Source organism: Microcaecilia unicolor, chromosome 5 (genome assembly GCF_901765095.1).
Source record: "Microcaecilia unicolor chromosome 5, aMicUni1.1, whole genome shotgun sequence".
In the NCBI taxonomy this organism is placed as follows: domain Eukaryota; kingdom Metazoa; phylum Chordata; class Amphibia; order Gymnophiona; family Siphonopidae; genus Microcaecilia; species Microcaecilia unicolor.
Window position 1 is genome coordinate 68,363,361 of NC_044035.1, and position 24,951 is coordinate 68,388,311.

The 24,951-nt window shown below is 39.6% G+C and overlaps 1 protein-coding gene across 1 annotated transcript in view; it reads right to left on the bottom strand.

The window, feature by feature from the left end:
* Positions 1-1,443: 1,443 nt before the first annotated feature.
* Positions 1,444-24,951, bottom strand: part of TCERG1L (transcription elongation regulator 1 like) — a 336,955-nt gene continuing 313,447 nt past the window's right edge. The window contains 4 exon segments of the mRNA XM_030204960.1: positions 1,444-1,600; positions 8,006-8,124; positions 11,223-11,312; positions 17,959-18,094. Of these exon segments, the coding sequence (XP_030060820.1) occupies positions 1,444-1,600; positions 8,006-8,124; positions 11,223-11,312; positions 17,959-18,094 (502 nt within the window).

Below are 24,951 nucleotides of genomic sequence, written 5' to 3' on the forward strand. Positions count from 1 at the left end.
CATCCATTTTTGGCAAAAATTTAAAAAAAGGCCTTTTTTACAGGTGTACTGAAAAATGGATCTGTGCATGCCCAAAATACGCGCCTACACTAGCGCAGCCAATTTTTCAGCTCACCTTAGTGAAAGGGCCCCTAGGTTATCAAAAGAAATTATTACATATTCTACTTGCAACTTCAAAGAAATCAGTTCTTTTGCACTGGAAAGATAATACCTTTTTAAATGTTCACTTTAGGTGGCACACTATACTTTAACTTTTTAAATTTGAATTATCATTAGCAGATAAATTGGCAATGATATTTCTGCTTCCGAAACATGGTCAAATTTAGATAATTATTTACATATTACTCGGTAATTGATAGTAAACACAACTGTATATTTCTTTAATATGACTGTATACCTTATCAATTTTTGATAGCTTTTGTACATCTTCATGTTTAATTTTTTTTAAAATAAAAATTCTTGGATTAAAAAAAGAAAATAGAGCATATTTCACATCTTTCAAACATTTATCAATGTCAAACCACTACCAGGCTATGCAGTAATGTCTAATGTTTCTAGAGACAAGACAAAAAATTAAAAATCAATGACTTCACTTAAAATATTTATTATTTAAAAAGTTAAAATATTTGTTTATACAAATTTATGAGAAAAATCTCATGCAAACTCTCAGCATACAAAAAAAAAACAACTTAAATTTGATAACATGATTTTACAAAATAAATGTTCCAATGTAACATTATGAACAAGTGTTGCTTTCATTTTTCCATTTATGTGCTCAAAAACACTATTCATAGCACAGTCTTTGTAAATTTCTAATATTTTCTATAGAACATATGCCATATTTATATTTGCACCATAAATTTAACAATTAGTACATTATTATAACTATTTAGAAAACTAGACAGAGGCATGTGGACATTGACTAAGTAATGGACTTTGTGACAACACTTTCATTTCTGATGAGATTATGTAAATATGCAAAATTACAAAAAAAGGCATGTGATAATCCTCTAAAATGTTTGGAATATCTTCAGATAGCTATCAATAGCATCTGTTTTTGTTTAATTATAAATCTACACTGGATTCATAATTTGTTTATATTACAAGTAATTTGAATAATTAAAACAATTAAGGAATTGACATACCATGGCAATTAGAAATGTATTAAACTGAATGTTGTACAAAAGAGCTTCAATATGAAACAGATTAATCCTTTGAGAACTGAAAATACCCTGCAGATTTCTGCAGAGAAACCTTTACAAACTTCAACTTGTGATTACTGAATCACAACAAGAAAAGGGTGTATCCTATCATGCCTGTTTTTCACTTATCTGATTCACACCCAGAAAACATATATACATATATATATTTATTTATTTTTATTTTCTATGGCAGTCACAGTATTGTTTTTTTTTTATTGCAATTTTTTTTTCTTTGAAATTTTTATCTCATCTTCCGCAGCTTTATTCTGTTCTCTTTGTCTCTTTTTTTAAGTAAATGTATGAATTGGTTAAAGAAGCGTTCCTGATCTTTTTTCTTCTGAACAAGTCGAAATCGTTGATCTCTCCCATATTTCTCCGCAAATTCCTTGAATGTACTCCTATGTAAAAAGAAGAATAAAATTGCATTCAAGTCTCCATAAAATGTTTTTATGTGTCTAATGTGTTTTTATATTATTTTAAACTTGTTTGGCCTTTATTTCCTAAGGGCCTCTTTCACAAAGCCGCACTAGTGATTCCTGTGTGGTTAATGAGAGGAAGCCCATTCAATTCCTATGGGCTTCCTCTCATTTGCCACATGGAAATGACTAGCATGGCTTTGTAAAAGAGACTCAAAGGGCCCTGTTTACTAAGCCGCACTGTAGGAGCGCTAGCCTTTTTAGTGCACACTAAAAATTAGTACGTGCTAATGCTCGAGACACCCACAGGAATATATGAGTATCTCTAGCATTAGTACATGCTAAGGGGCCCTTTTACTAAGGTGCACCTAAAAGTGACCTGCGCTGGTGTAGGCATGTGTTTTGGACGCGTGCTTTTCAACTTCCTCAGTGTGCCATGAAAAAAAAGCATTTTTTTGTGCCAGAAAATGGACATGTGCCAAAATTTAAACCAGCGCGCGTCCATTTGTGGCCTGAGATCTTACCGCCATGCTAACTGGGTGGTAAATGCCAATCACCGCGTTTTGGGCACGTGTCAAAAATGGAATTACCACCTGGGGCACGCAGTAGCTGGGTGGTAGTACCAATTTGATGTGTTTTGGACGTGCATTGGTGCCTATGCACTTTAGTAAAAGGGCCCCTAAATTTTAGTATGCGCTAAAAATCCTAGCACGCCTTAATAAACAGAGCCCTCAATTTGTAATAACAGTGCTCTCTTGTGTTATCTGCCACAACAGGCTTTTTAGTTATCTCCAAATAACCAAAAGTTTTAAAGAGGGACCAGAAAAATCACATGAAAACTGGCCCTGTTTCTCAATATTAGCATATATACCTAATTGATCACTTCCTTATAACCACAGCGTGTAATTTATAAAGGGGTCTTTTTACTAAGGAGTACTAATGGATTTAGCATACGCTAATGATTAGTATGAGCTAAATGATAAGGCACCCATTATATTCCTATGCTAATCATTAGTGTGTGCTAAATCTGTTAGCACACCTTAGAAAAAGGACCCCAAAGTGTCCAAAATATACAATTAAAAATACTGTGTCCAAAGGGACATTATCATATAATAGCTGTAATGCACATAGGGATCTTTTTACTAAGATGCGGGAAAAATGGCCTTGCACCTGGTTAGCACTGTGTGCCAGAAAATTGTTCCAGCACGCTTAGTGGACGCACGTAAAAATGAAATTACCACCTGGGCCACGTAGTTGTCGGGCAGTAGTTCCAAACTGGCACACGTTGGGTGCACGTAGGCACCTACATGGCTTAGAAAAGGGCCCCTTGGTACCTATTAAAGCAATAGGCCCCTATTGAACACCCCAATATTCAACTATTAAGCAATAATGTGTACTATCAATGACGGGGGAGGGGAAAATCATCATTCTTTATATTCTTGTAATTTTAGGTTAAAAACAATACAAAACAACATATGAAATCTCATTCACATTTCCAATTTGTCATTTCAAATGAATGCACATTCCTAATCCCTATAGGGTGCCTAAAGCGTAACATCCCTGTTGCTCCAGCTCTGATGTTGGAAAAGAAGTAGAAGTGTGTTTCAGGATTTTCCACCTGAAATTATTTCCTCAGTATTATTTTTCACATATTTGTCAATATGCAATAGCATAACAGTCAGGGATTATACTGTTGTTGTTTTTTAAATTTTGAAAGGTTCTAATAATATACAGAACAGAGAAAATAACAGCAAACAATTTCAGAGCATCACAAAATCCCATGAATAATTTAACAAGAAAAGAGAGCCCGTAAAATTTTAAGCTTACATAAATGGGGAGAAGATGCACCGACATCAAAATAATTAAATCTTGATAAATCAAGAATCATACAGAACAATGAAACAATTCAATGCTAATGACCTATATAAAAAACATACTCGATTATTGTCAAACATCCACTTAATGCGGTGGTTCCCAAACCTGGTACTGGAGGCACCCTGGCCAGTCAGGATTTCAAGATATCCACCTAGAATATTCATGAGAGATATTTACATATACTGTCTTCACTGCAGGACCAGGTTTGGGAACCACTACCTTAATGGTAAACGATGAAACTACAACATCACTCACAAATAAATCTTCTAACTTCAAAGGGTTAAAAAAGATAAATGTGTTTCCCTGATGGGGAAGCAAATACTAAACAATGCAACCTCAAATAAAAAGTTGCCCCTACTACAAGTGTCTGAGATTTAAAGGAAAGAAAATTATTTCTACAGAGCTGAGTAACCCTCAAGAAAACACAAATCTGAGTACAAAAGCAATTGGTTAATGTTTTTTTTTTTATGTTCTTTAAGAACCATATTCTTATACAGTTTCTGGGAGAAATCAACTAGGAGAGTGGCTCTAGAAGTTATATTTTTTGAAGAAGGCTTTAAAAAATACTATCTACAGACACAAATAAGCCTGGGCCTCCTCACTGGTACTCTCTACCTGTGAATTGTTGGAAAGATAATACAAATTGGAAATGGTTATCTGAGCATAAACATCCCTACATGCTTAACAATCCCTTCTCAGTTAATAATCTAAATTCTGGAAACTTGAAAAAAAAATCTCAAATCCCCATACTTATATAGGGATGTGGTTACTAGAACTGAATCTATCCTTAAGGAAATAGTAGACAAGATAGAAGAGCAAGTTAAGTGTGTGGTACATGTGGACATTTATTTGGTTGTACTATACTTATGACAAGTTCCAGTGACATGTTTGTACCGCTGTCCAGGATGTTATCATTGTCTCCTAGAGGACTCACTCAAGAAGCAGCTGAGGAAATGAGGACTTAGGGCATCCCATATGGATGAGTCTCCTAGGAAACAATGATAGCATGCTGGGCAATGGAACAATCACATCACTAGAACATGTCATCAAAGTAGAAGCATAACCCACAGCTAGTTGAGGTGTCTCAGGGGCCCTTTACTAAGGTGAGATGAAAAATGGGCTGTGCTAGTGTAGGCGCTTGTTTTGGGCGCGCACAGATCTATTTTTTAGCACGCCTGCAAAAAATGCCTTTTTAAAAGTTTAGCCGAAAATGGACTTGTGGCAAAATAAAAATTGGCGCACATCTATTTTGGGCCTGAGAACTTACCGCCAGTCATTGATTAGCGGTAAGGTCTCATGCATTAACTGTGCGGTAATCATCTAAGCACATAGAATGACATTTAGTGCCCGGTTTCTGACACGCGCCATAAAATACAAATTATTTTCCAATGTGCATAGCGGACACACATCAAAAATGAATTACCACAAGAACCAAGCAGTAGCCGGGCAGTAACTCCAAATTGACGCACATTGGGCACGCGTGGAGGGGCATAATTGAACGAAAACATCTATCTCCATGGGCGTTTATCTCCGAGAACGGGTCTGTGAAGGGGCGGACCGAACCGTATTTTCGAAAAAAATAGACGTCCATGTTTTATTTGACAATTTGTGAGCTGGGCATTTTTGTTTTTCAGTGATAATGGAAAATGAAAGCGCCCAGCTCAAAAACGAATAAATCCAAGGCATTTGTTTTTGGGAGGGGCCAGGATTCGTAGTGCACTGGTCCCCCTCACATGCCAGGACACCAACCGGGCACCCTAGGGGGCACTTTTAGAAAAACAAAAAAAAGGTAAAAGAGCTCCCAAGTGCATAGCACCCTTCCCTTGTGTGTTGAGCCCCCCCAAATCCCCCTCAAAACCCACTGCCCCCAAGTCTACACCATTACTATAGCCCTAAGGGGTGAAGGGGGGCACCTACCTGTGGGTACAGTGGGTTTGGGGGGGTTGGACGACTAAGCATTAAGCAGCACAATTGTAACAGATAGGGGGGATGAAGTCCACTGCACCCCCTAACAACTGCTCCAGGGACCTGCATACTGCTGCCAGGGAGGTGGGTATGACATTTGAGGGTGAAAATAAAAAGTTATGAAACATCATTTTTTGTGGTGGGAGGGGGTTAGTGACCACTGGGGGAGTCAGGGGAGGTCATCCCCGATTCCCTCTGGTGGTAATCTGGTCATTTAGGGCACTTTTTGGGGCCTTATTCGTGAAAAAACAGGGTCCAGGAAAAGTGCCCTAAATTCTAGCTACAAACGCATACTTTTTTTCCATTATCGGCGAAAGGCGCCCATCTCTGTTCGGCCGATAACCACGCCCCAGTTCCACCTTCGCCATGCCTCCGACACGCCCCTGTCAACTTTGTACGCTTCCGCGATGGAGTGCAGTTGAAAATGTCCAAAATCGGCTTTCCATTATACCGATTTATTCGTTTTTGTGAGATAAACGTCTATCTCCCGATTTGGGTCGAAATCTAGGCGTTTTTCTCTTTCAATTATAAGGTGGATAGGCACCCACATAAGTACATTTACATAAGTAGATAAGTATTGCCATTCTGGGAAAGACCAAAGGTCCATCAAGCTCAACATCCTGTTTCCAACAGTGGCCAGTCCAGGTCACAATTATACCTGGCAAGATCCCAAAAAAGTACAAACATTTTATACTGCTTATCCCAGAAACAGTGGATTTTTCCCAAGCCCATTCAATAACGGTCTATGGACTTTTTTTTTAGGAAGCCGTCCAAACCTTTTTTAAACTCCGCTAAGCTAACCGCCTTTACCACATTCTCTGGCAACAAATTCGAGAGTTTAATTACACGTTGAGTGAAGAAAAAGTTTCTCCGATTCATTTTAAATTTACTACATTGTAGCTTCATCGCATGACCCCTAGTCCTAGTATTTTTGGAAAGCATAAACAGACGCTTCACATCTACCCATTCAACTACACTCATTATTTTATAGACCTCTATCAGATCTCCCCTCAGCCGCCTTTTCTCCAAGCTGAAGAGCCCTAGCCACTTTAGCCTTTCCTCATAGGGAAGTCATCCCATCCCCTTTATCATTTTCGTCGCCCTTCTCTGCACTTTTTCTAATTCTAGTATATCTTTTTTGAGATGCGGGGACCAGAATTGAACACAATATTCGAGGTGCAGTCGCACCATGGAGTGATACAAAGGCATTATAACATCCTCATTTTTGTTTTCCATTCCTTTCCTAATAATACCTAGCATTCTATTTGCTTTCTTAGCTGCAGCAGCACACTGAGCAGAAGGTTTCAACGTATTATCAACGACGACACCTAGATCCCTTTCTTGGTCCGTGACTCCTAATGTGGAACCTTGTATGACATAGCTAGATTTCGGGTTCCTCTTTCCCACATGCATCATTTTGCACTTGCTCACATTTCCTCTTTCTTCAGTGACATTCTCATGTGCCTGTAGAATGTCTGCTTTGTCTTATCTTGCATGGTCTAGCTCCATCATACGTGCTACCATTGATTTTGCTACTGGGTAAAACTTATATAACTAGTTCAAGTCATTACTGGTGCATACAATTCCCTTCACCCCAAGAAATAAAATATAAATCCAAATTAGAGGTATATTTCACCTACCAAGCAGCCAAATGATGGAATAAGATGCTGAAATATATTAGTCATCAATATGAGTGTGTAATTATCCAGAAAGTCCTGAAAACCTGGCTTTTTCAGCAACTCATATTGTCTGGTCAATAGTATATGACACGTTTTGTAAATTATTACAGTTTTAACTAGCTTGTCATTTTGTTTCTGAGGTTTAAATTGGTTGTATATTATTTTATGCCTTTAAATAATGTACTTGTCCTACTTCTTATAACGTAAGCCGCATTGATCCATTTATGGTTACTTGTCGCATAGAAGTATCGTCTGTAATGTAATGTAAGAATCAAAAATGGGACAAATCCCATTGAGTTACATTAACTTACATATAACACAAAATCTCCTCGCTCCATACTCAAGGGACCTTCAATATTGGCCAAACAAATAAGACTTAATCACCCTCCTAAATGCAGGATAACAAGTAATATGTCAGATATCTTTTGTTAATTTGTACCATTGTTCCAGACTTCTTCCTATTGAAGATCTATGCCTAGCAACAATCTTTCGATACACCAAAACTGAGAGTATATTCAACCTCACTTCCTTAATGGAATGAAGTGTTCTAGTTGTTGAGTAAAGAGAGACCATAGTATGTAGATAGTCAGGAGCTAATCCATATAAAATTTGAAAACAAACATCAATAGCTTAAATTGAATTCTCACCTGGGCTGGCAGCCCGTGAAATTTAATCAAAAGTGGGGTGGCATAATCAATAGGTCTGCCCTGCAAAATAAATTTAGCTGCCACGTTTTGCACATGCTGTAAACGTTGAATTTGTGAGTCAGGTAGGCCCAGCAGAACAATGTTAAAATAGTTCAATTGACTTATAATCATTGTCTACAGCACAGTACCATGTCTCATCATATACAGATTAATGAAGATACCTTGACGACAGCTTGGATTCTTCTAAAAGTTTTTTAAATTCTTCTTTAGCTAACAGTAATTTACTCCGTTTTTCTTTGTATTCTTCTTTTATTCGTGTTTTCATAAACTGCTCAAATACCTATGGAAAACACAACATCTCAGTGTAGTTATTAACAGGCAGATTATTTTCAATATCTTGACAAAAATCCTTTTTTAGTAATCAACTTTCTTTCTTTGCAAATACATTTTTCTACATATGCAACACATTTTGCTTGATTTAAACTTCAAGTGACAACATTTTGTCACATTGTTATTTACCATAATATAAATACATTTTAAATGGAACTGTTAACTGTTCGTAAATGGAAAAGGTTGTCATTTGCATGCAATGTCAGGCAGAAACAAAGATGTAAAATGAAGCAATACAATCTCTGGCTGTAATTAATTGAATACACACTCGTCAAAAAGAGCATCTAGACTGGCACTTTATTCCAATAAGAATTATAAAAAAACAAATTACCACGTTACTTTTTCTCTTCAGAACATGTAATCAAATATACATTAATTCATACATGAAATACATGAAAATTAATCTGTAATTCAAAGCTTTTCCAAAGTCTGAATCAATGCTGTAAGAATATCTTGTTGGGAGTAGATACTGAAATGGGTATAAACAGGTAGGAGAGGCTTCTGTCTGTTTAAACCCCACTCGGTAGGCCGTCCCCAGATACAGCTTCACTAGACAAAAGTGAAGAGGCAGGGAATGACTTCCTCAGACGGTAAGTGTGAGGCAGACCACCAAAGAGGAGCCGCTGCCTTCTCCCACAGAGGACTATCCCCATCCTCCCCCCATGACTGGGCACCCATGAGGCTCAGACTACACCTGTGTGTAAGAGAAGAACGGAAGACACCACAACTCCAAACTGGGTCCTCATGATCCCCAGTGCACTGAGACCAATCCCGAAGAAAAAAAAAGCCATTGGTCCCAGCATGTAGGATTCAGGAGCCTAGCCTGTGTGCGGCGGCAGGCGGGCTCAGCACAAGGGAGAACATTCCTCTTGATGGAATTTATCTCCCGATTCTCCCCAGCAAGAGCAGTGTGGATTTCATGTAAACGACGACCAGCATAGAAATCAAATGATGCCCCGAAGAGCACCTAAAGGAGAGTGTGAAATTAGGGAAAGAGTTCAGATCTTGGTATTCACTCATTTGTGAGATCATAGAGACAACAGGGCTACAGACTCTCTACCACGTAAAAATCCCCTCTTGAGAGTGGTATCTGCCAACGGGAACATTCCAAATGGTGAATAGGGTGCAGGGGCTTAACCAGCACAGTACCCTTCTCCCCAAGCATCTCCACCGGTACACAGAAATCAACAAGATGCAGGGTGCACCAAGAAACAGGGACAAATGTACCCACAATATAATGACTTTAAAGCCATTCTAACACACCTCTCATTTTTAAAAGTGTTGCACTGATCCCCCACACAAGAACTGATGAAAATAGAACCCAAAGGGAACCAGCAGCCCACAAACATCCTCACACTCACTCAGGACCTCATGCTAGAAGACAATGACATATTCACCTAATGGCTACCCTTTACACACTTCCTAGAATCTCAGATGGCTTACCTTAGCCAGGTCATAGCAGCTACATATACTTAGTGAAGGCTTGTGCTTGAAAATCACTTATTCCATCCACCTTGAATGTTGTAATTTAAAGCCGCTCTGAGGTATGTTTAAGTACCTGCTGTAGGAGCAGTTGAAATTCCCAATGTTACCAGTCCCCACAATGCCAGGCTTCCCCCCAATCACATCCTCACCCCAACTCTCCTCCTCCAACCTGATAGCAAAGCCAACCCCCCCATCCTACATCACCTGATTCCCCCCCCCATATCTGTTATCCCTTCCTAACATCGTCCAATGCCTACTGACATCAAAGTCACTGCTTTCCTACAGCCCCCAACCTCTGACATCAAAGTAACCCCTCCCTGACATCATCCCACCACCCCCAATAAAATTATCCCTCCCTGGAGGCCCCAGATATGGGCATGAGCCAAAGGTCTCCCAAAATTGGCATGGGGTCTGCAAGCTCCCCCAATCTCCCAAACCTCAGACCCAGTCCCTGGTCTTACCTGAGGTCCCTGGAGAGAAACCCACCCAGTCACTCACTTCTACCTTGTGGCCACCAGGTATCCAAAACAGTCACCACATCCTCTAGTGGTAACATTGAGGTATTGCCACTTGGGGTCAGGTTTCCATATATGGGACCCACTAGACACCAGAGAAGCCTGGGGATAGGGTTGGGGTGAGGTAGGAGGCTTGCAGCCACAGATCAATTTTGAGGAGCATTGGGACCTGGGAGCAGTATGGGGGAGGCTGCCACATATCAAGTTTATGCCCACACATAAGAGCCTATGAGAAGTGGTGACAGGTGATGTCAGAAAAGTGAGACTTTCAAAAGGGGGAAGTTGGTTGATGTCAGAGTGGGGTGGCTTTAATGTTAGGGAGAGGTCAGGGAAGGAGGTTTGGGAAACTTGTATCAAGATTATGGCCACTTACGGGGATGGCTCATCGATGCTGGGATCGGTTCCCTTTAGAGAGGAAGCAGTGATTTTTATAAAAAGTTGCTCCCATGTCTTTGTGTGTGTGTGTGTGTGTGTGTGTTTGTGGGGTGGTACTTTTTCCCCTCACATCCAGCTTTCTAAAGACTCTGCTCCCTCTGGGTGTGAAGGGGCTTGGTCACGCAGCCCTTCTCCTGTTACAAGTGGTTGTACATTTGATAGAGCCTCTTGTAAAAGAAGTATGGGAATTCCATACATCCTGACCTGGATGATGGTTATCTGTAGCTTAATGGTTATTGCAGTGGGAAAGTGGGTTCAATTCCTACTGTAACTCCTTGTGACTCTGGGCAGGTCACTTAAACCGCCATTGCACTAGGTAGAAAATAAATAACTGTACGTCATATGTAAATAGCTTTGATTGTAACCACAGAAAGGCAGTATATGAAATCCCATTTCCTTTTCCTTTCTATAATTTGCCTTATAGGCACTTATATGCAAATAGGTTGGAAATAGGTGTCTATTTGGCCTTCACATGTAAGTGATTTTTTTGTAAAATTACCCTCAAGAGAGAGAACTAATTTCTCAGTTCTTCCACACATACAGTAAGTAGCAATTGACTTTTACACATAATATAGAACCTCAAATTATATAAACTATATTCAGTGAAACACACCTGTTTACGTTCTTCAGAATTTAGTAAAAGATAGCGTGGATCAAAAACTATTTTGTGTAACTCCTTCTCCCAAGTTGAAAATGCTGACACCTGAAAGAAATTATAAATATGAATATGCCTCTACATCATCTGCTCTTTAGAAACAAGGCAAATTACATATGTCCATTGCAAGCTACTCTAAGATGCAAAATTAAATTAATGTTATCTAACCAAGAAACATCTGTTCAAATTTAGGAATGAATAGAGCAATATAGATTTGTTAAAAGCCCATTTTGAAGGGTAGATACATGAAGTGAAAATTTCTACAAAATGAAGTCTCAACTGTTGCTACAAAAAGTTTTCTGAATAGTACCAATGAAAATACAACAAAAATGTAAATGCCGACTAAGTGTATTCTATACTCAGTATCTAGATTTAGGCGCCGATTATAGAATACGCTTAGTTGATATTCCAGTGTCTAAATCTGCGTGCATCCATTTACAACAATGAAAACTTGGTGTAAATTCCTGTGTGCAGATTTAGGTGCACTAGGCTATATTCTATAACTAGGGGGTCCTTTTACTAAGGTGAGCTGAAAAATGGGCTGCGCTAGTATAGGCGCGTGTTTTGGGCACACACAGATCCATTTTTCAGCACACCTATTAAAAAGGTCTTTTTTGTCAAAAATGGACATGCAGCCAAATAAAAATTGGCGAACGTCCATTTTGTGTCTGAGACCTTACCACCACCCATTGAGTTAGCAGTAAGGTCTCACGCAGTAACAGTGTGGAAATCATCTATATGAGTAGAATGACGATTACCGCCCAGTTTCCGCTGCGCGCAGGAAAATAAAAATTATTTTCTGGCACATGTAGCAAATGCACATAAAAAATGAAACTACCACCTGGGCCACGCGGTAACTCCAACTTTACACACATAGGACGCATGTATGTGCCTACACGGCTTAGTAAAAGGGCCCTTAGGCGCATAAATTTTGGAACACCCATGAAACACCCATTTCCTGCGCCTGTAACCATGCCCCTTTTTGCCTGAGCATGTTAGAAGTTCAGCGCACATCTTTACAGGATACGCTTAGCGAGTTGTGTACCTAAATTCTAGTCATTGCTAATTAGCACTCATTATTGCTTGTTAAATGCTGATATCAGTGCTCATTAGCTTGTTAAACCAAATAAGTTACATGCGGTGTTACAGAATCCGTGCCAATTTTGGCACCTAAATCTAAGCTCACTATATAGAATTCGGGGGTAAACGCTAATATTCAGCTGAGATAACCAGCTATCTCACACTGAATATTAGTGCTTAGCTGGCCTTAGGCTATTTAACTAGTCAGGAGACGTTCCTGGCCAGTTAGCGTTGAATATCGGGCAGCTCGATACCAACGTCTCTAATCTGTCTAAAATGGCCGGTGCTCCGTTTCGCCGGAAGCAGAGAAACCCCCTGGGAGCGTCGCGAGCAGGCAGGAGACCACCCGGAGCGCCAGACCTGCCAAGATGGCCGGCGCTCAGCGTCAGAGGAGCGGCCCTCAGCGAGGTGAGGAGCATGACAGATGGAATCCCTCCCACCGTGCTTCTTCTCCTACCAGTGACAGCTCTCTTTTCTTTGGCTGGCTGAGCCTTGGGAACCCTGCCAGCCCTTCTGCTTTAGCCAGTTGTGACTCCTCTATTAGCATATGTGTTTGTTTGTTTTTTTGTTTGTTTGTTTGGCCATTTGCCTTTCAGTATTCCCTACTTGTGAAGTCCATATAACAGATGGACAAATCTAAAATAAAGCACTTTTTGTTTCTATTTTGTAAAGCAAATTGAAACATTGAACCCGTAATATTCCCTACTGATCAGCTTTCCTCACTGCCTGATGGTTAGTGTCAGGAATTTGACAGGCAATTTATGGACTCAAATGCTTTTACTGAATTGAATTGAAATTCAAAGAGGTCGTTTTAGAAGCTTTGTGTGACATCCATATGTGTAAATAGAGGCATTTGCATGTGTAGATTGCATACAGGTTTAAAAGTCCATCTCAGAATGACACTATTTTAAGGTGTAGATGGCTCAGGGCATCCATATTCAAAGGGGTCATGTTTTTTAAAAATTACCCCATTGGCTTTTGTGCATCCTAACACAGGCTTCTTCCAATTGCTCATTTCAGTCAAGGCTTGAAAAGATTTTGTACAGCAGCTACAGTTTAACATAAAACTTACAATTTTGTTAACAGTATAACAATAGTAAAATGACCAAGTATAAACATAAATACAATAAATGAGGTAAACTTGAAAACAGCAAATTGAAATAATAAGACTACCATGAAACAGGATCAAAAATATACACATTTAACAGCACTGAAATTCAAATAACAGAGATAATAATATGATATCAGCATAATACTAATGAAGTATCTAATAAGCACACATTTGAACATCCAAATAACATAGTTACAATACTAATGTTTTTTGTTTTTTTTACAATACAGCTTACCATAGAACTGAGGGGCCAAGTACAGATATATAGATGGGTGGAAGATGTGTGATACAGAGTCAGTTAGGATAAATAGATGGCTGACTAAACGCAAGGCAAGTTCTTTGTACAAACAAGATATAAGGAACTAGTCTAAGTTACAGTGTGTGTTGCATGCTAGTCCAGATACAGATTGAGTGTATAATCAGTCACCTTATGTATTAAAGGCTTGGGAGAACAGTCAGACTTTCACCTGCTTTCTATTTCCATTTAATTGCTTACACTTTTATATGGAAGCTGCCATGTGAAAATGCTCTTTTTCTGCACACATACGTTTTTGATGATGATGATGATTCCATGAAAGTAGATCTAGCTGTCTAAAACCTTACATTTTGTTACATGTTTGTTGTCTCATGTATGCAAATAGCATTTTCCTACTCAAAACCTAATGTTAAGGAATCCCTAAGTATCTGAACATTGACAATGAAAGCTTATTGCTTTTAATGTGACCCCCCCCCCCCCCCCCTTGATTCAATAAATCAGTCTGCTAGGCTGCTTTATGAGTGATGCTAACACTGTAGCTCAACAAGCATTTGGGATTTTCTTTAACCTTTGTCTGGGTTCTGTATATTTAAATTTCTTTTGTCTTTGTAGATTTATGTGCCACTCAGAGTTTCCAGGCTAGGTAGTACATTTTTTAAAGTATATATAGATTTCCTGCTGTAGTAGCAAGCCATGGTTTGAGAACTACCCATCAGGTAAAACCCCTGCTTAGAAAACAATTTTTTAATTGTTTTCTGGCCTATGCAGAGCTATCAACCCTTCCTCATTGTCAGAAACTTCACCTCTGGCTAGTTTCTACTCATTTATCTCCACTTCTTTGCCTAGAACGGGAAGCATTTGAATGCCTATTGTCTCTTTTATTGCCACATTAAGATACCTCATGGTTTCAAGTTTTATTCTTTGGATGAACACATCAATGATCTTCCCTTTTTATAATCCAAAGAAGTTAGACTCTAATGTAAATTCTTCATACTTTTAGAAGTGACAACAAAATTGTCATCACATGATTATCTTTCAAATATTTTCAATGTAATAAAGTCAGTTATTTCTGTGGAGGAGTGGCTTAGTGGTTAGGGTGGTGGACTGTGGTCCTGGGGGGCAGAGGAACTGAGTTCAATTCCCACTTCAGGCACAAGCAGCTCCTTGTGACTCTGGGCAAGTCACTTAACCCTCCATTGCCCCGTGTAAACCGCATTGAGCCTGCCATGAGTGGGAAAGCATGGAGTACAAATGTAACAAAAAAAAAAAAAAAAACAGCCTTAACTTGCTCTAACTCTTATGCACAAAATGACTTTCTTTTAAATTTATGGACCGATGCATGCTATTTCTAATGGTCCTATAATACATATATAAATAACAAAATATTCGGCCTCTGACGAGCATTGGCGGGCTTCACTTGGTCCATTTATTTTTAGGACCAAGCCTCCAAAAAGTGCCCCAAATGACCAGATGACCACCGTAGGGAATCGGGGATAACCTCCCCTTACTCCCCCAGTGGTCTCCAAATCATTTTTTTGCCAGCCTCTATGCCAGCCTGACAGCAGTATGCAGGTCCCTGGAGCAGTTTTTAGTGGGTGCAGTGCAGTTCAGGCAGGTGGACCCAGGCCCACCCCCCCCTACCTGTTACACTTGTGGTGGTAAATGGGAGCCCACCAAACCCCCCACCAAAACCCATTGTACCCACATCTAGGTGCCCCCTTCACCCCTAAGGGCTATGGTAGTGGTGTACAGTTGTGGGGGAGTGGGTTTTGGGGGGATTTGGGGAGCTCAGCACACAAGGTAAAGGAGGTATGCACCTGGGAGCAATTTTTGAAGTCCACTGCAGTGCCCCCTAGGGTGCCCAGTTGATGTCCTGGCATGTGAAGGGGACCAGTGCACTACAAATGCTGGCTCATCCCACAACCAAATCCCTTGGATTTGGCCGGGTTTGAGATGTCCGCCATTAGTTTCCATTATCGCTGAAAACCAATGCCGGCTATCTCTAAAGCCGGCCCAAATGTTGAGATTTGGCTGGCTCTGACCATATTATCGAAATGAAAGATGGTCGGCCATCTTGTTTCGATAATACGGTCGGGACGCCGCTTTACGGGGCCGGCTTTGAAGAAGGCCGCCCATATAGATGGCTGTCCCCGTTCGATTATGCCCCTCCACATGACTCCTCAGAAGGAGGAACTAACCCTTGGAGTCTATATTGTATTATAATGGGCACCCAAAAGTGGGTGTGACCCTGGGAGGCACATGGGCAGATCAGGGGTGTTCTTAATTTTTAGGCACAGTGTTATAGAATACTAGAGTTAAGCGCCCAACTTGCATGCCAGGATTTATTCCAGGTTCAGCTGGCTTAAGTCCTCGTACCCAAAGTTGGGCACGGGAATCAGCTCTAAGTGTTACTCTATAAAGGGCACTGAGCCTGGAGCTATCTTTATAACATAACACAGTACAAAATTTTCCCAGTGCCTCTATTTGGATGCCATTTACTGAATATGGCCCAGGGGCATCCACAATAATTGCAACTAAGTTTACATGCACTAGTAGACTGAAAAATTGAATTTTGTCCCTGAAGCATAGATATATTTGAAACATGGTACTATCTTGGATATAGGAATGGATATATGAATTAGGGTGTGCATTTGTTAGCACACATTTGGTTTATTAAATTACCTTAAATATTTTAGTGCATGCAATCTCAATTATATATACATGTAAATGTATGAATTAATACATACACAATACATTTACACGCATTGAGGGCTAGATTCTATATATGGTGCCTGAAAATTCAACACAGAATAAATTTCCAACTAAGCGTATTCTATAAGCAGTGCCTATATTTAGGTGCAGTATATAGAATATGCTTAGTTGATATTCCAGCACCTAGAACTATGCGTATCCATTTACACCAAGAGAAACATGGTGTAAATAACGGTGTATAGATTTAGGCACAGAGGGCCATATTCTATAACAATGTGCATACATTTTGGAACGCTCACAAAAAAAACATTTCTCCACCAATAACCATGCCCCCTTTTTAGCTCCTTACATTGGAATTTAGGCTCTGTGCATTACAGAATAAGCTTAGCGAGTTATGTGTGTAAATTCTAATTATTGCCAAGTAGTGCTCATTATTACTTGTTAAGTGCTGTTAAAATGTTAATTGGCTTGTTAAGCCAATTACGTTATGCACATTGTTATAGAATATACTTAAGATTTTGGTGCAGAATTCCAAGGTGAATGCGTAAAACGAATCAAAGAAAGCACCCTATGATCAGGAATAGATTTGAAAAAATACAGAAATGAACTAAAATTTGTTAGCAATTCATCATCTACAGAATTTAAAGTTAAGGAATATTTTAGAGGTCCTTTTAATAAGCTGCATTAAAAAGGGGCTGTAGCATGTCCTTTCACAGGTCTTTCCCGTGCACTAAGGCCATTTTAACCACAGTAGTAAAATGGCTGATTTTCTCTTTTTGGAATTAATAGCCATGAGCTAATGTTGCTATTAGCAGATGGTCTTAATAGAAATTAACATGTGAGCACTTACCGCCACCTATTTTGTACGCGGTAAGGACTCACATGCTAATCCTGCACTAATCAGTAGGTGGTAATGTAGATGCATTGATTAGTGCAGAAACATCCAGACATGCCCCCTCCCCAACATCAACAAAACATGTTTTATGTGAGTAGCACACACAGGGCCCTTTTTACTAAGGTGAGTTAGTGTTTTTAGTGCGCCTACACTTAGTGCCCATGCGCTAACCATATAGATGCCTATAGGCATATTGTAGGCACATACATGGTTAACGTGTGTACATGGTGGACGTGTTTTAAAAACGTTAACGTGCCTATAACGCTGCTTAGTAAACAAGGCCCACAGACACGCCTCAGTATGTCCTGCAGCAATCCCTTTTAAGCTGCAGTAAGCTTGCGCTGGTGCTTTCTGCAGCTTAGTAAAAAGACCCCTTAATTAACTTTAGAAATTATATATATATATATATGAGATATTTGAGTTGTTACATGGTGGGAGGAACACATACTTGACTGAAAGAATTACACAAGGATATGTCAACATGCTATGGTAGGCATAAATCATTGGATAAGAACACACCATGGTATATGGCAATCTGTATTTTATGGAAATATTGTCATCTATTGAAACAGATTGAGACTGATATAATTATTTTTCGGTAGCAACACTTTTTTCAAATAATAGTTCAATAATAACATACCCCTCTTTCAAGCAGCATTTCTCTAAAATTGGTCATACGTTCTTCCAAAGATTGTACAACTTGGTGCATGGATGTTGTTACATTTTTATCTTCCACATCTACCTTCTCATCATCTTTAGCCTGAAGATCTTCAGTTCTTTAAAAAAAAAAAAAAAGAGAGAACAGCAAAGCAAATATCTTTTAGATAATGTATGAACTTCAACATCAGAGTGATTGCAACAGTTAATTTATTTCAATAGCATACCATATTTACATCTAATCAACTCAGAAAACCTGCCTGGTGAAATTAACTGTTCGTCAAATTGGAAATATTGTTCAAGCCCTTTCTAAATAGTAACCTGAGTAGATTTTAAGTATTTATATACCTACATTTATCAATGTATCTCAATATATCTCTATCGATCTATCTTTAAGTTCTAGATATAGATATCTTGGAACAATATTGAGTTGGGACATGTGCTAAATTTTAAAAATAGGTTCAGAATCCAGGATTCAAATATCAGGAAGATGTATGTTCAGTTTTCAGATGTAGAGTCACAACAACTGGTACACTAAATACAAATGAATTGCACCACTTTATTTACTAGGGGTCCTTTTACTAAGGTGCGATGAAAAAATGGACTGTGGTAGTGTAGACGCATGTTTTGGCTGTGCACAGAATTATTTCTCAGCACACCTACAAAAAAATGCCTTTTTAAAAATTTTGCCGAAAATGTACGTGCGGCAAAATGAAAATTGCCATGTGTCCATTTTGGGTTTGAGACTTTACCGCAAGTCATTGACCTGGCGGTAAGGTCTCATGTGGTTACAGGGCAGTAATGGTCTACGTGCATCAAATGCCACTTGCCGCATGTAGCCGCTGCACGTCCAAAAATAAAAAATAGTTTTCAGACGCGCGTAGCAGATGGGTGCCAAAATTGAAATTACCGCAAGGGCCTCATGGTAACCGGGCTGTAACTCCAATTTGGCATGCGTTGGACATGTGAAGGCCCCTTACGCAGCTTTGTAAAAGGGCTCCTCGCCTTTTTTTCACATAGATACAAAATATGAAAAAGTCTTAGAGATCAAGATTCAAAGGGGTTTAACCAAGCAAGAGATGCTCCTGCCCAGTTACTGGCTACTGAATATCGGCTCTAACTGGCCATTTGCAAACTGGCTAAGTTAGGGGCAGTCTGGGGGCAGAATTTGGGGGAGAGTGGCTATTTAGCTGGTTAGTAGTGATATTCAGTCTGTTTAACCCCAGATCTATTTAGTGCAATTTAAGTTGTGCACAAATCCAGTCGTATTCTGGATTTGCATGTGCAACTTCATTAGTTAACAAACCAATAAGTGCCGATAATTACCACTTAACAAGCAATTGACGTTAATTGGCATTAATTCGCATTTACACGCAGAACTAAGAATATTCTATAATGTGATGTGTGAAAATTCCAAGTTGCGTAGTTGAAAGGGGGGTGTGGCCATGGGTGTGGAATGGGCAAGTCACGGGCATTTTTAAAATCTATGGGGTCCTTTTACTAATCTGCCACAAAAGAGGGACTGCACTGGAATCAGCGCATTTTTTTTTACGTGTGTTGAGGCCCCCTTTTATCACAGCAGATAAAAGGCTGGCTTTTTTTTAAAGAAATGGCTGTGTGGGAAATGAAGCACTTGCCACAAAACCATTTCAGAAGGGCACATTTACGAACACCCATTGAGGTGGCGGTAAGGGCCCCCACACTAACCTGGTGGTAATGGGGCAGCGTGCGGCACTGCCTGATTATTGCCAGGTAAACACTGGTACTACAAAAATTAAAATATTTTTGTAGCGTTAGAAATGGTACACAGTGGTGGTGAGAACTACCGCTGGGCTGCTACAGTAGCCCAGCGGTACTTCCAATTTAGTGAGCAGTCAGTAAATGTTCATGCACTAACTTTGTAATGGCCACATGGTAATGGCAAAATTAGCACATGGCAATTAATTTAAAAAAAAAAAGGAAAATGCACTATTTTCCCATCAATGGGAAGGAGCTGCATTACAAAATACTGTAGCACATATAATATGTAATGCCAAAAGATATGATCATGTTTCTCCACATTTGCAATGCTTACATTGGCTTTCCATTGAGTTCCGGATTCAATTCAAAATCTTAACAATGACCTACAAAATTATGCATACTGCCCCCCCCCCCTCTTATCTTGTGAACCATATTGTTCCATATGTACCACTTTGTATACTCTACTCTCTAACAGATAACAGGTTAGTCTTCCTACCTCCCACCACAGCCCGGTGGGAATCCACATGATCTGCTGCTTTTTTCTTTTTGGCCCCAGCTCTTTGGAATTTGCCCCCTAAGTATCTGTGATTAGCAGATACCTACAAATCATTCCGAATACTATTGAAAACTGGATTACTTGACCAGATTTCTGCAAAGAGAAGAGATAACTGCAATTGTTAATTGCAACTTCATATATATATACAGATGATATATGGATTTTTTAATATGTTAGTATTTGATACAAGTGTATGGTATGCCTGTGTGACTGTCTGATCTTGGGTGTGTGTGGTATACTATCAAACAATGGAGTTTTATGTTTTATTTTTATAATTTTGTGTTTTTTATGTATTATACATTGTTTGCATTATTTGTTTATTTGCATACTGTAAACCGTTTTGATTTGACTACATGTAAAACAGTATATCAAATGGAATAAACAATAAATGATAAGGGCATGCTAAGGCTATTTTTAACAGCAGCTTAGTAAAACAACACCTAAGTTACTTATGTGCTACCTTATAGAACAGTGTGTAGTTGTATTAATACACATAACAACCATTATAGGTGCCTCCTTGGATGCACAAAGTGTGTATACCTGTTGCACCATTTCAAGAATTGTCTTTACAGATTGCAACTCTATAATTGAGAGCCTCTATCTAGGTTCCCCAATGCTGTACAGTAAGAACCTATTCTATACTGGTATCTGAACACTCAGATTCTGTTATAGAATACTAAAGTAACCCGGTATCAGCACACCTTATATTTACACACCTGCGGGTGCTCTAGCCACAGACCTGGCATAACCGTAGTTACTTTAATATGGCAGGGATGTACTTAACTGTCAGTATTCTGTAACTAATGTGTGCAAGTTGGAGCATCGCTCTATCCATATATGTGCCCCCTTGCATTTATGCGCTGTGCTACTTATGCACACAGTTACAGAATAGCACTTAGTTGCTCTGCTGTCACTTTTGTGGGTAAGTGCACACTTAACACAAATAAGTAACGTAATAGCATAGTAAATGACAGCAGATAAAGACCTGAACAGTTCATCCAGTCTGCCCAACAGTCACACTCATCATCAATTCACAATGATTGAATCAACAATGAATGTGATATATTTATTTATTTGTTACATTTGTACCCCGCACTTTCCCACTCACAGCAGGTTCAATGTGGCTTACATAGTAGTAGAATTACAAAGTATAATGCAGAGAAAAACATCATGGCCTTTCTTTGGTATCATAGGGATGGAACGACTTCCCTATGAGGAAAGGCTAAGACAGTTAGGGCTCTTCGGCTTGGAGAAAAGGCGGCTGAGGTGTGATATGATAGAAGTCTACAAGATAATGAGCGGAGTAGAGCGGACAGATGTGAAGCATTTGTTTACACTTTCAAACAATAATAGAACCAGGGGACACAAGATGAAGCTAGAATATGGTAGATTTAAAACAAATAGGAGAAAGTTTTTTTTGACTCAGCGTGTAGTTGGACTCTAGAACTCGTTGCCGGAGAATGTAGTGACAGCAGCTGGCCTTACGGAGTTTAAGGGGGGTTTGGACAGATTCCTGAAAGAAAAGTCCATTGAACATTATAAAAAATAATTTATTTGAGGGGGAGGGGGGTTTGCCAGGTTCTTGAAGCCTGGATTGGCCGCTGTCGGAGACAGGATGCTGGGCTTGATGGACCCTTGGTCTTTTCCCAGTATGGCGGTGCTTATGTGCTTATGTCTCTGGGACATAGACCGTAGAAGTCCACATGGCCCTGTTCTCATGTTCCAAATACAGGAGTTGCCATTGAAACCCACTTCAGCCCATCCTAATCCGTCTTGTCCTGTGTGAGACAAAGACCATAAAAGTCTGCCCAGCACTCAGGTTCCAGCTACTGAAGTTGTCGTTGAAACTCTTTATAGCCCATCTTAAACTGGACTGCCATATATGGTACACAGACCATACAAGTCCACCTGGCACTAGCGTTTGTTCATCACAGCTGGAGTTGCCATCTAAGCATTACGAGACGCATCCACAAACATGCAGCCATTTAAAGTTTTTTTTTTTTTTTTGGGGGGGGGGGTTATATCATCATTTTCTAGTTAGAGATCCTATATCTTCATCACATGTCTTTTTGAATTTCATCAGTTTTTTTCTCCAACACCAACCTCTGGAGGGCATTCCAGGCTTCGACCACCCTCTCCATGAAAAAGAATTTCGTGCCATTACTCCTAAGTCTACCACCTTGAACCTCAGTTCATGTCCTCTAGTTTTACCATTTCCCCTTCTCTGGAAAAAGTTTTGTTTCTCTATTAATGTCTTTCAAGTATTTAAATGTCTGTATCATGTTCCCTGTCCATTCTTTCCTCTAGCATATACATATTCAGGTCTTCCAGTCTCCTCTCATAGGTCTTTTAATGAAAGCCCCATATCATTTTTGTTACCTTTCTCTGGGCCACTTCTAGTCTTTTTATGTCCTTAGCAAGATATGGTCTCAAACTGAACACAATACTCCAGATGGGGCCTCACCAGCGATTTGTACAGGGGCATCAATACCTTCTTTCTTATGCTGGTTATGCCTCTCTTGATGGAGCCTAGCATCCTTCTGGCTATGGCCACCGCCTTGTCACACTGTTTTGTTGCTTCAAGATCCTCAGAAACCATCACCCCAAGGTCCCTCTCCCTTTATGTGCTTATCAGCCTATCACCTTTTAGGACATATGGCTCCCTTGAATTTCTACTCCCCAAATGAATCACTTTGCACTTCTTTGTATCAAATTTTAATTGCCAAAACAGTAGACCATTCTAACTTTTGGTATCCTTTTTCATGTTTTCCACTCCCTCCGGGGTGTCCACTCTATTACAAACCTTGATATCATCCACAAAATGCAAACCTTATTTTTAACCCTTTGGCAATGTCACTCACAAATATATTGAACAGAATCAACCACAGCACCGATCCTTGAGATACTCTGCTATTCACATTTTCATCCTCTGAGTGAATTCCATTGACTATCACTCTCTGGTGTTTGTCTGTCTGTCAACTAGTTTCTAATCCTATTCTGTACACATATGCACTCAAATGGCATGGAAATGTAGGCACTCTTGTAGAATAGCCCTTTAAACTTGTCAGTGATGATACCTTTGATACAATTATTGTAAGACAAGAAGCTAGAATAAAAGAATTGCCATACTGGGTCAGACTAATGGTCCACCAGGACTAGCAATCTTTTTCTAAGTGGTCAAACTTGATCTCAAGTACCTGGCAAGATCCCAATAAATAGATTTAGAGGTGTGCGCAGGACAATGGGAAACCTGAAGGAATCTGTGGGGATGGGGACAAAAAAGTATTTATTGCCATGGGGATGGGAGGGAATGGATCAAATGTGAATGAGGATGAGAAGGGATGGGGACCAGATCATGCCCCCATGCACATCTCGACTCTGAAACTTGACACCATCTCAGCTAAAAATTAAAAAAAACTGAATGAGGACCTCAACTTGATGAAAATTAGTGCATGTGTTTAGCAATTTTTGCAATGAGGGAAACCACTGATAAACAAACTGGTGAGAATATTCATCAATTTGTTTTAAGCATTTTTATTTAAAAATTAGGCTTAATGTAGGTGCCCTAAACCGCACTTTTGATAGGCACCCTGCTATAAAATTAACCTACTAGTATCTACAGCTACATTGGGGCTACATTGCCAGCTAACATCTTTGCTTTGAAATACTTTTCTCCCGCTGAAAACTAGAGGATGGGGGGGGGGGGGGGGAATGACAAAAGGAAACAAGGGAATTCAGAAAGTCACCCCCAGAATAAACATGATGACAGAGGAAAAAGGTCATCTAAATATTGAAAACCACCCAAACTCACTTAGCACATGGAAAGCAATGAGCACAAATGCTCGTAGTCTAAGTAAAAATGTTCAAGATTTGCAAACACTCATGTCCGAAGAAAACTTGGCTATTGTTGCTATTATAGAGACATGGTTCAATGATTCCCGTGAATGGGATGTGACCATACTGGACTATAATCTTTTTAGGAAGGATAGGGAAGACCGAATAGGTGGAGGAGTGGTGCTGTATGTGAGAAACAATATCAGAGCGGCTGAAATGCAGGGAAACTGGGGAAAGGAAGAAGCTTTATGGATTGTCCCGGAAAGAGAAGATGGAACCTGCGTTCACATAGGTGTTATCTACAGACCTCCAGAACAAATATAGAAGCTGGACAAGGATCTGATAGAAGATATTCAAAAGCTTGGTATAAAAGGGGAGGTGTTACTTTTGGGAGATTTGAACTTGCTTGATGTGGATTGGAACGTCCCATCAGCAGAAACAGAAAGAAGTAGGGTGACTGTGGATGCCTGTCAAAGTGCCTTGCTCAGACAAATGGAGGCAGAACCCTCTAGGGAAGGGTCAATGCTGGATCTAGTGCTCACAAATGAAGGAAGTATTTCCAATGTCCTGGTGGGTGCCTACCTAGGTAATAGTGACCATCACATGATATGGTTTGAATAAGGGCAACAGCAGAGTGTGGATGCACAAAACTCAGAGTACTGGATTTCAGATGTACTGATTTTGGTAAAATAGGGGAATACCTGAAGAAAGAACTGATGGCATAGGTAGGTGTAGGTGAAGTGGAAAATCAGTGGCTCAAGCTGAAATCTGCAATAAATATGACAACTGATCTTTATGCAAGGAAAGCAAACAAAAACAAGAGAAACAGGAAGTCTATATTGTTCT